Source organism: Nelumbo nucifera, chromosome 5 (assembly GCF_055504915.1).
Source record: "Nelumbo nucifera cultivar China Antique chromosome 5, China Antique-T2T, whole genome shotgun sequence".
Lineage (NCBI taxonomy): Eukaryota > Viridiplantae > Streptophyta > Magnoliopsida > Proteales > Nelumbonaceae > Nelumbo > Nelumbo nucifera.
Genome location: NC_142653.1, coordinates 34,005,052 through 34,017,181, shown reverse-complemented (window position 1 = coordinate 34,017,181; position 12,130 = coordinate 34,005,052). Strand labels below are relative to the sequence as shown.

Below are 12,130 nucleotides of genomic sequence, written 5' to 3'. Positions count from 1 at the left end.
TCTAAGCCGGGAAAAATTTCAATCCAAGGCTTGGCTATGATGTGAGGCTGATTTGGATTTTGGAGTGAGGGAGTTAATATGTTCTCTCTTTCTCCATCCATCACTACAAATGAGGGGACATCTATAATTGAATTCTCTACGCAAACTCTTGTGGTGCAAAATGCTTCAAATTGTTTCAAAACAGCTAGCTGGAAAAATGTAAAAATACCTTACTTTTATAAAGATAAAATATTCAAAGCATTGGAATTAATTGTATTTTTACAAAACGTTATGTCAAGCTCTTGCGAAGGGAAATTGTATATTTTGGCTTGACTTGACCCATTAAGGCTGCATTTGGCATTTTCATAAAGGTATTTCAACTGCAAAAAGGGGATAAATCCTTAAAATAAAGGAATGACAAATGCAGCCTAAATTCTGTCCCTTTTAAATCAGGAAGGGATGCATGTTTCGGTTTATCCTTTTGTCACCCTGGTAAAAACACTCCCTCCCATCATGCTTCATCTGTCTCCATCGATCGTTCTTCTCGGTGCTCTTCTCATCCATGCCAATTGCCAAACAGCTTAAACTCACCAGGAAACATTACATTTAAGTTATGTTTGGTTTGAAGGAAAATGTAAAAAAACCTATACAAATTTTGTAAAGGTTTTCTTTCCTTTTTTTTTCCTACTTTTTCCTTCAAACCAAACACAGCCTTAATTCCATCTAAAGCAATTCCGTCTCTCCATGTAGGTTAATGGTCTTGATTGTTTATAATTGGTTTTTACTTTTCTGCTTTTTCGATTCTTGTATTGGATTGGGAGTGAGAGGGTAAGGTTTTTATGTTCTACTGTTGCGTTTTGGGGCAAGGTGTGCTGCTATATCCTCCCTGTTTTGATTCACCTCCCTTTTGATAATGGTTAATAGATAATGGCCCTTTCATCTAAAGCATATAAAATAATAACTAGAGGATCATATAATAAATATTAAAGGTTTGAAATTAATATTTGTAAGTTAATAGTTGTAACTTAAGGCTGTGTTTGGTTTGAAGGAAAATATAAGGAAACCCATACAAACCTTATATGTGTTTCCCTACCTTTTCTTTCAAACCAAACCCATACAAACCTTATCTGTGAAAATGTTCAATTTTCTAGAACATGAAAAAAAAAACTTCTGAATTGGTGAAAATGTATTGTTTTTATTTGATATGACAGTATAACATTTACTAATCAATAAAAGTGGTAACTAATCAGGTGGTATTTATTAAAATTCAATCGAGGGAGGGTTTGATTGGTCAAAGCTCTTATTTACCCAATAATAATAATGTACAAAGACAAATACAAGGTGTAGAAATAACATATACAAGTAAAATTTGCATTAGTCCCAAACTGATGAACCTAAGACAAAGGTTTTTAAAACTGGAGTGGATAGGAGACCGGTTCCTTGGTTGAATGGATGGCCTATTCTGACTTAAAAAAAAATAAAAATAGCTAAAACTCATTGTCTGAATCAACATTTTGATGGTTCAACCACCCGAGTCAGCGAATTGCTGACCAAAATCAATAGTTTTTAGCTAAAAAACGGATTTAGAGTAAAATGGATTCGATTAACTGAATGGTTTCTGATTTTTCCGATCTGACTGTTTGGTCCAGTTCGATTTTCAAAACATGCCTAAAAACAATAATATACAAATACAAAAAAAAAAAAATGATTTGGTGGTTTATGATGTTAGAAATGTATGATACCGAAGAGCTATGCCCAATAGAAACCTTATGCGAACTTGATGAATACCACTGATTAATTACTAGTTAGTACCTTTATGATGTTCATGTCTCTCCGCTATCATAGTGCATATATAAACATGTAGCTGTAGCTAGCATATTTATTTCTTGAGATTAAATGCTAGCATAGATCAAATATTTAGTTTAAATTGTACTGAGCTTCTTTTGCTAGTACTATTGTGATGCGAAAACACTTAGAAGCTTCACTGAGTGTACGAGTCAAAGAAATAGACTTTGCCGTTTACTTGTGTATTAGATTAGATTAGATTAAATTAACTTAACTTGTTATATGTGTGTGCCTTTGCTAGGTAGCTAGTACAATATATAATTGTAGTGATACAGCCATGGAAATAATCTCAATCCACCCACAATGAGCACTCTGATCATAGTAATTAAAATTATTAATATAATACATCTTCCTAACGATAGTTTGGTTAGCAGACAGCAACAACATACAGTAGTAATATTAATATATATGTATTAGTTGTCATTTTGTTTCTAGCATGGAAATTACAATCTGCTGACTGTGTATGTATGTGTGAGTCACTAGTCACTACCAAGCATATTATTAGCAAGAAATCTATAATAGAGTACTTAGACTTGTCACTCCTTCCATTGAACAGTACTGCTAGCAATTGTTGTCTACTAGGCACCCTGGACTTAAATCTTGAAGGCTTTGTGCCCTATTATATAGTGGAGTCCTTGCCAGTCAATTCCCTTATAGTCGAGTAAATATAACAAGTATTAACCTTTTAACTTTTATGACATGCATTGAAACCAAGGCATATAATTCCATTAATGTGAGCTTGTCTTATGCTATGGGTCTCAAGGCCAAATAAAGGAGGAGGGTGTATCAAGTTAATAGTCAATATTAAAACTTTTGCCAAACTCTCATGATATGATATGGATACGGATGATGATAATTGAAACCAAAGCAAATATACAAGTAAAAGAATACATAGAAGGGCACTTTAATTTTCTAAAACAAGTGGGTTTTGGCTAGGGCTTATATGCTTATTATCCTTAAGAAAAATTTACTGTCCAACATTTGTGAATGGTAGAACTTGCTAGAGCTTGCACATGGATGATACGGTGATCTACATATATGAAAATCTCTTGGTTCTCGCTATTAGAGTTCTCAACATTGCATGTCCAATCACTTTTTCTTCTCTGCACTTTAGGCAGGCAAATACCTAATCTTTTGAAATGTAATTCCAATTAAGAAAATAATGCAATTTCACTGATAAATGATGCTTAGTTTGAAAGGAGTACAAATACTAAAATTATGTAAATTTTGTATGTATTTGTACTCCTTCCAAATTGAGCCCTAGTTTTAGTTTTTTTGAATAACATATGAATTGCTTTTATGTTTATACATGTATATGTATTTCTAATAGGTTCTGCATAATTGCATTCAATATAAACTATTTTCTTCTCACAAATATATATTCACCATTAGGCTGCTATGTTTGGTTTGACAGAAAATAAGAGAGAAACAGAAAGTTGAGGGAGATTTTTTACAGAATTTTGTGAAATTTGTTAACAACTTTCCCTCAATTCTGTTTCTCTCTGATTTACTATCAAACCAAATACAACCCAAGTTGACATGTACATATTTAACCGAATCTAATACTCACCAACCAAACAGTTCACCAAATTTTCCTTATTGTATGTATGTCATGTGCGCATTGTTTTTTTGTGATTCATATGCAATTATTTTGTTTAGAATTTGAGGAATACATACCATTTTGCCGATAATTGGGATTAGATTTTCAAAGGTGGTATCTTCTTCTATTTTCAAAGTAAACTGCCGAGACTGGAATTAGATCTCTAAAGTTGCCCTAAATTGTACTTTTCCATTGTTGCTTTCTCATCTTTCTTTCTTTCTTATTTTGTTATGGATTAGAGTGAACTGAACAGTTACGAATAGAATTTCTTTTTTTGCTGCCAAGTGCAAAGGCATAAAATGAAAAGCATTTGTACCAGAATTTTGACCATGGACTATGAGCTAAGAGAAAATATCTCTTAAGGTGCGTTCTTTTTTTTTTTTTGATTTTGAGAGGGGAAAAATTGGTAAATGATATTTTGATTCTCATTGACCATGAAATCCATGTTCTTTTATCAGATTTATATAGGGACCATGGAAAGTTTAATTTTCTAGGCATTACTTACATGGGTAAGTGATACTCATCGCCTAGATGGGTAAATAACTTTTCCACATGGGAGGAAAGTTACTAAATAGGAAATAAAAGAACATGGGTAAATACACTTACCCTGATAAGTCATTCCTAGGAAACAATAACCTAGATGAGTACATTTACCCGGGTACATAACATACCCAAAAGCGAATAGGGCCTTAGGAGAAAGTGATATTTTGTAACTGGGTCATTATATAAAACCATAGAATAAAAGTATTATTCCTTATTTAACATAGAAATTTATAGGGATATGCCCCTCCAAAACTCCATGCTTCCCAGTTCCGACATCTTGATCAATGTTCTCTCCATACTTCAATCTCATAACTGGAGAAGATGAAGGGACTGTTTGGCAAGTCTTTTTCAATAGTTCATGTTGCAATCCAGCAGACCAAAAAATGTACTGAGCTTTTTGGAGACTATCTTTAAAGATCAAGACTATTTGGTAAGTATCTTGCTCTACTGAATTGTTAGAAATGGAGTAGAAGGATATTTTAGGTGATGGAAAAACAAAAGCTTTCGTTTGAAGCTTTCCGATTTTCGGCTGTTTTGGGCTTCCACGAGATTTATGGGGAAGACTTTTATTACCAAATGAAAAAAATGGTCTTCCAAGTTTTTAAAAAGCCCGAAAGACGCCATGGGAAGACTTGCCAAACACCTCATTTTGGCCTTCTGATTCAGTCAATTATAATTCATTTCTTGCCTGGACCTACCACTCTCACCTTTTCTTTTGGCTTCTTAATTTCACATTAATCTCATGTTAGTAGGGAAAGTTGACAAAATTGAACCTCTAAACCTCTTTTTTTCTTTCTATATTAAAATTCCTTCTTTCCTTTCTTTTCTTTCTTTTTTTTTTTTGAGATTATACTTAGATTTGTTAAAACAACTTTTCTTCAAAATAAAAGAATTCCGGTTGAAGTTGAAGAGGAAGAGATGAGAGTGGGGAAAGAGGAAATACCTCCCTTCTGTTATTCTTTTACACCCTGGAGGGGAATACCCTTTTTATGGTTACTTAATATTGCTGAAATCCTCGGTTATCTCTTTGTGTCAATGAGGTTTTCACATAATCTTGATCAGTAATTAAGTAGATAGCAATAGCATGATGAGAAACCTGCTTGGCCCAGGCCTACATTACAAAACCATTCATGCACCACCCACGGGTCAGGCTGACCCCTGAGCCCCATCAACCATCATAGTGTTTAGATTGTTCAACTCTGTCAGTTGTTACCAGAAATGCTGTCAGAAAAGCAGAGATCAGATGGGACGGTCAAACCAGTGAATCTTGATTAACTAACCGATTAAACCATTAAACGGGCGACCCAATTAGCTTTCCAATTGATCAGAGAATATCAATTTGGTAGGGCAAAAAAGGCACAAGTGCAGCACAAAAATTTACTTTTGTTCCTCTAATTGGGGCTTGTTTTGTAACCCTAATAATAGAGAATAACTACCATTCACAGTGTACAAAGGTTCTTGTCCTTTTTCCATGTGCAAACTCAGGAGATGCCAATTTATGTAAGGAAGCAATGTTCTGGAAGCCAGAGAGGGGGCATCAGAGTATCAGACTGCTAGGGTTTGTGTTTCCATCAATCGTGGTCCAAAAACGGTTTACGGTTCTACCGTTTTCACATCTGAAAATCAAAATCACTAATTACTAGAAGCACAAGAAATCAAAACTCTTATGATATGGATTTGGGTGAATCAAAATCATATCGGACTGGACGTTGACCCAACCTGGTTTACGGCTCCCGTGGCTGTTGAACAGTCTAACCCATCCGGGTCCGGCCCAGGTCCAGGTCTCAGAAGAATGCAAGAAAGTGCCAACAAGAAAACCTTAGAGGGAAGCACAAACGATTCAAATAAAAGGTTGAGAGATCAGAAGAGACAAATTGACATGGTTTGTCTCATGCATGGAAAGAGACTCAAAAGCTCTAAAAGTCAAAAGCTGAATATTATAAGCTTCTTAGTTCAACCCAACCCAACCCAACCCAAACTGTTCTCAAATCTTCTCTCAATCAAAAAAAAAACAAAAGTTAAAAAGATCCAATCCAACGGCTATGCTGACATCAATTTCAGAGGACCCACACTCAAAATCTCTACCCTATTGCCTATTGTCTCCCTATAAACACTATAAACCCATTTTGCCTTAATTAATTAACCTATTCTTCTTCCAACAGAAGAGCTGTTTGGCATTTTATTTACTTCTCATTTTTATTCATTTGTTTGTTAGTTTGCAGAACACGGAAGCGTGTGACATCCTGTCAAAGTGGCCACACCCCACAGGAAAACGCTTGTTGGTGAGGACTTCAGCCTTCAGCTATGAGAGTAGGAAAGCCAAACGCATCCTTGGGCGTTGCTTGTCGGGGACTAAAAAGAAGAGAAAAGAAAAGGAGAAAAACCAAAAAATCACAGCGTAGCATTAACTGTGTTCATCAAACGCGTGTTAAAGCTTATCCTTTTACTGCCACATCAGAAGTGGACGTGAGAGAGACGCGTTTCCTATAAGTAATTCTCTCCTACCAACCGTTGTAGGTTGTCCATTTGTAGCAGCACATGGAAGCCTCTTCAGTCCTTGACGCTGCCTAAGCCAAAATTGGGCTTTGATTGGCTTCACCATGGCCCATGTCGGCCCCATCCTACATTGACAACTCATAGACCACCCACACCCCCACCCCTTGGACCCAACCCCCCTCAACCCAACTTGGCATGCTCACGTGTTGCTGATTCACTGGGCGTGACAGCGGTCCCTCCGGTCCCACCTAAACCCCCTTTTTTTGAATCTCGATCATTAAATTGGCATTTAGTCGTTCCCAACGAACAATCAACCGATCGGGCAATCGCGGCCATTGAAGCAAACATCCAACGGCCATAAGAGAAAGACACCTCGATTGAGATAGGCAGAGAGAGAAAGAGATTCTTGTTATTGCCAGCCAGACCTAGGATTAGTCGACATGGATGACACATGATTAAGTGGGAAATGGGAATTAGGTTCCCCCCATAGACATCTAAAATTAAGGGGGGGGGGGGGAGTGTATATATACATGAAGGGGGGGGGGGGGGGGGGGGGGTTCACGTGCTGACCATGTTACAGTACACCTTGTCCACATGTGGCTCATCAAATGGGAATTTGGGGGAGCATCATACGGCTACGAAAGTTCCAAGTCACCGGAGAGAAGACCATAGATTTCGTACGTTTTATTTTTTAATTGAAAATAGCTTTATTTTTAATTCCCAGAGACAGATAGGCTTCCAAGGAAAGATAGATGGTTAGATGCTTTTACCCGTTAAAAGGGAAAAAACATAAAAAGGAGAAAAAAAAAAGGATTTTCGGTGGCATCTCCTCTTCATCAACTTGAAAAAGCTGCCACCGAAGCTTTTTAAGGAGTCGACATAAAACTAACTGATCTAAAAATAAAAACAATAAATAAATAAATTAATAAATAGTTGGAGGAGAAACAAAAGAAAATTATTAATTAATTAATTGTAACGTGCCACTCTGCCCTAAAAATAGAAATAAACGTGCCACTTAGGATTGACGTTCACCCTTTACCGACCTACCACTCCTTCGCTTTTCAGCTCAAATTACTGGAATGCCCTTGGGGCAAATGCATGCATGTTACTGCTGGATAGATAAAGCTTGGATCTTTTTGGTTGACAAATATGCCCTTGTAACAAATGAGAAAAACCCACTTTCAAGGGTATGGTTGAGCACTAAATGCACAATTAATTCACTCCTTATCATACTCTTGGGCACTGAATGAGGTGTCTTCATCATTTGGGTAATGAAATCAATGAATCCAAAATGCTAAATTTTGTTAAATTAAAAAGATAAGGTAGAGGAATCGAAGAAAAGAGAAAGAAATGCCATTTTCATATATGCAGAAATAATTCATGAAATAACTGCACCACTAAGAAATAGTTTGAAAGGAGATCGGATCTACTACCCATAAAATGTTTTTCATACCCTATCCACAAGGCACTACAGTTGCTCATTGAGAATATCTTTCCGCTTGTATGTTGTCATTCATACAAAAATATTCTCGATATATGGCTGTAATTTTTCGATCTGAATTCATCTGAAAGACAAGAAGGGAAATATCGAATAATTGGCAAATCACCCAAAAGGTGATTGCATAATTTGTGAAGACAATGAGTTCGGATTCCAGAATGTATTTTAGACAGCAGAGTAGGTTGCATTCAAACAACATTGATTACAGGCTTGAAAATTAGAAGTAAGATCTTGCAATGTCATTCAATATGGTAGCTCGTAAGTTAACTAAAAGCCGGACCCAATTTCTTCTATGTATATTCATGTAGATATATTTTCCAGTAAGCTAAAAAGAGTCCAAAACCCAAATGGTGGTCGACATCTCCGTAGGTCCTATTGGCCTCTGTGTATGCACAAGGGCCACAAATTTTCACCCAAAGTGATTCAAGACTGTTCAGCTCGAGGAGCGAGGGCATTTTGGGTAATACGAAAAAGGACCCAGGAGATGAAATCACTCAAGCCCTCTAAAATCCAATGAATCGATGAAATTATCCCGCAATCATTTGGAAGAATTTGTCATAAAAGAAGGGTATTATAGTAATTGTGCACGAATGTGGCCAAAGCCACTGAAACCCAAGACGCTCTCAAAAAGCAAAGCTGACCTACATGGGCCGGCTTTAACTATATTTAGCTGGACAGACAAAAACCAACTTATTATCACCATCGTCGCTATCTGCAGCTGTAGCCGCTGATGACGAATTTCTCTCTTTTTTTTTATTTTTGGTTTTTTTTACTTCCCTTCTGCCATTTTCATTACTAGTAAACTCCCAAGAGAGAAGAACCCAAATCATGCTCTAGTGTTCTAAGAAAAAAAAAGTTAGAATTGAAGATTCGATTACTGGAGGCAGGAAAAGAAAAAAAGAGGTTAAGGGAGATTGAGAGGCTGAGCCCACTTAAACAAACCAACAAATTCACCCCACCCATCTTCACATAAACCTGTTAATTCACCTTCTTTTGTTAGATTTTTCAGCTGTAACTTCCGGCGAGTTCATGTTGGGGGTTTCAGGTTTGACCGGGAATTCGAGTGGTGGAGCCACCGACGGGAATCATGAAGGTGAGGTGGGTGCTGTTGGGTCAATTGCAGGTGGATTTGGAGAGGAGGAGAGGGGGAGAGAGGGTGAGCGGAATTTGGCCGGAAATCGGTGGCCTCGTCAAGAAACGTTGGCGTTACTGAAGATACGGTCTGAAATGGACGTTGCTTTTCGTGACTCCACTCTCAAAGGTCCACTGTGGGAAGAGGTTTCTAGGTAATTATATATTCGCTTATCTAGCTAGGCAGCTTTTGATTTGTTTATAGAGCAATTTTCTTTTGGGTTTTTCGTCAAATGCTTGTTTTGAAATCCAACGTAGTGGATGTTTTTCGTTCATTAGGACGAATTCAGCGACAAAACCCAAGTAGGAGAAGGAGAATTCAAAATTGAGGCTTTTGTTTGTTGTTTTCTGTACATTTTCCTTTTCTCTCTTCGATAAGATCTATAAAATTTTGGGTATCGAAAGATGGGTTTCAAATTTTTTTTCTTCTCCATCCCAATTTTCATTTTTCGGCAGTGAAATTCGAAGCAAGATAACAGAAAATTCAGTCCTTGTTGCATGGATTTCATTTCTTCCTTTTCCAAGTCTTCGCTTTTTATTTGTTTATGAATCTTGAGCTGATTTATAGCAAGTCTAGGACAGAAGCAAAATTGTACTCAAGAAACCATCTTGGCTTCAGCTTTCTTCGCTTCTTAAAAAGCAGACTTGTCTCAGTCTTACAATCATAAGTTCATGGCGTAGTTTATGGTGTTCTGATTTTTTAATCCAACCACACTTCTCTTTCTTTTGGGTTTGACGAAGTTATTTTATTTGTAAATCTTTGTTTTTAGATTAGATTTTATTGGTGGTTTCGAGATATAAAATTAAAAAAGAGAAACGGAAATGGAGTTTTTCGAAACTGTTGTTATCAGGAAACTAGCAGAGCTTGGGTATCACCGAAGTGCCAAGAAGTGCAAAGAGAAGTTCGAGAACGTGTACAAGTACCACAAGAGAACCAAGGATGGAAGAGCTGCTAAGCAAGACGGCAAGGCCTACCGATTTTTCGATCAGTTAGAAGCACTCGATAACCACTCACTTCCTCCGCTTTCGCCGCAAAAAGTGCTTCAAACTCCTACTACGACGATGCCCACGTCGACGACGACAGCGACGACGACGACGACGACGACAACGACAACGACAACAATGCCGAAGGAAAACCCACCAAACATCACTCAACACATTGTCCCATCTTCTATCCAGAACGTTAGTACTACCGATTTCGTCTCTACCTCTGCCACCTCATCATCATCGACAGACTCCGATGAAGAATCGGAAGGGACGCGGAGGAAGAAGAAGAAATTAATGAATTTCTTCGAGAAACTCATGAAGGAGGTCATTGATAAACAGGAGAGGTTACAGATGAGATTCCTAGAAGCACTAGAGAAGCGGGAGCGCGAGAGGGTGGAAAGAGAGGAAGCATGGAAGATCCAAGAGATGGCACGAATGAATCGGGAACATGAAATATTAGTCCAAGAGCGATCAATCGCCGCGGCAAAGGATACAGCTGTGATTGCATTCTTGCAGAAGATCTCAGAACAGTCGAGTCCGGTGCAATTGAGGGAAGTGCAATTGCCGGAGAATCAAATGCCATCGGAGAAAACCGTGGAGCCTCCACGAACAGATAATGTTAATAACGTCGTGGAGACATTCAGTCCATTGAGTTCTTCTCGATGGCCCAAGTCTGAAGTTCAAGCTCTGATCAATCTTCGAACCAACTTGGATCTCAAGTATCAGGAAAATGGGCCCAAAGGACCTCTATGGGAGGAGATCTCATCCTCCATGAAAAAGCTTGGTTACAACCGGAGTGCGAAGAGGTGCAAAGAGAAATGGGAGAACATCAACAAGTACTTCAAGAAGGTAAAGGAGAGCAACAAGAAGAGACCGGAGGACTCTAAGACATGCCCGTACTTCCACCAACTCGACGCGCTCTACAAAGAGAGGACGAAGAAGATGGATGATTCATTCAATCCCGGATATGGGTTGAAGCCGGAAGACCTAGTGAGGGAGATGATGAGTCTGCCTGAACAAGCAAGACCCCTCCGACAGGAACCACCACGGCCGGATTCTGTAATGGAAGATATTGGCAGCGAGAATTTAGATCAAAACCAAGAAGAAGATGGCGATGAAGACGATGAAGATGAAGCAAGTGGGTACGAGATTGTTACCAACAACAACAACAACCCGTCCTCAATGGCCATGGTTGAGTGAGACAATGTGGAATAACTTTTATCAGAGCTCATGTGGGTGTGTCACTGGGTGTGTCTGATCTTTGGAAAGTGGGTCAGATTTGCAGAGGTTGTCGCATAGGTAAGTGGGTCAGATTCCGGTTGGCTTGAAATGCGGTGGACAAACTTCATCAATTTGATACATAAACATATAGGAATTGGGTGTAGCTTACGATGGGTATCTTATATTTTAAATTTATTTATTATTTTGCTTAAAAAAATGTTAGAGAGAGAGAGAGAGAATAAATAAAGGACTAATGCTACATCGATAGACTATAGAGGGGGAGAGACATTGAGAGGGGTACAGAATAAAGAAGGGATTCAAGTGTTAAATTTCTGTTCTCTTTGGCAACAATTTGTGTAGGCCACTGTACTGAGTGTTTATTTTGGTGAGTAAAGACCATTGTCTTGACATTAGTGATCAACAAAATACAATTAACCAAAACCCAAGTTTTCTAATCTACATTCCTTTCATATGTGCAGTTTTCTTGTTTGGGGGATCCTAATTAATGCTTGTTCAATTATTTTATGCTTATGGAAGTGACTAGTGAGTGATCTCTATTCTGTGCTCAAGTCTGTCTGCATGGCTGCTCATGACAATCGGATAGGTTATTAGAAAGTCTGAGAATCTGAATCGAGATCTAGCTAGCTAGACCAGCTGCTAGGAAACAGTTACATTCATTTCCCAGGTAAAAAAAATGGATTTCATGACTAGGGTTAATTTAACTGATATTTTTTGAAAATGGGTTGGGGGTGGGGCCAGGACATGACCATAATTTGATGGTTGTGATCATCTGATTAAGTTTCTGATCTATCCTCAAGTTTGCCTGCCCC

The 12,130-nt window shown here is 38.0% G+C and overlaps 1 protein-coding gene across 1 annotated transcript; it reads left to right on the top strand.

Moving 5' to 3' along the window:
* The first annotated feature begins 8,619 nt into the window (after window positions 1-8,619).
* LOC104599891 (trihelix transcription factor DF1-like) lies at window positions 8,620-11,759 on the top strand. The gene is made up of 2 exons (XM_010262635.3): window positions 8,620-9,247; window positions 9,944-11,759. The coding sequence occupies exons 1-2, from the start codon at window positions 8,991-8,993 to the stop codon at window positions 11,277-11,279; spliced, it is 1,593 nt and encodes a 530-aa protein (XP_010260937.1). The 5' UTR covers window positions 8,620-8,990; the 3' UTR covers window positions 11,280-11,759.
* The last annotated feature ends 371 nt before the right edge of the window (window positions 11,760-12,130 follow it).

What these genes read in the sequence shown, in the direction of transcription:
- LOC104599891 (XM_010262635.3), top strand. Translation starts at nt 8,991, where the DNA reads ATGTTGGGGGTTTCAGGTTTGACCGGGAATTCGAGTGGTGGAGCCACC. An exon ending in CTGTGGGAAGAGGTTTCTAG is followed by an intron (nt 9,248 to 9,943) that starts GTAATTATATAT and finishes TGTTGTTATCAG; the next exon opens with GAAACTAGCAGAGCTTGGGT.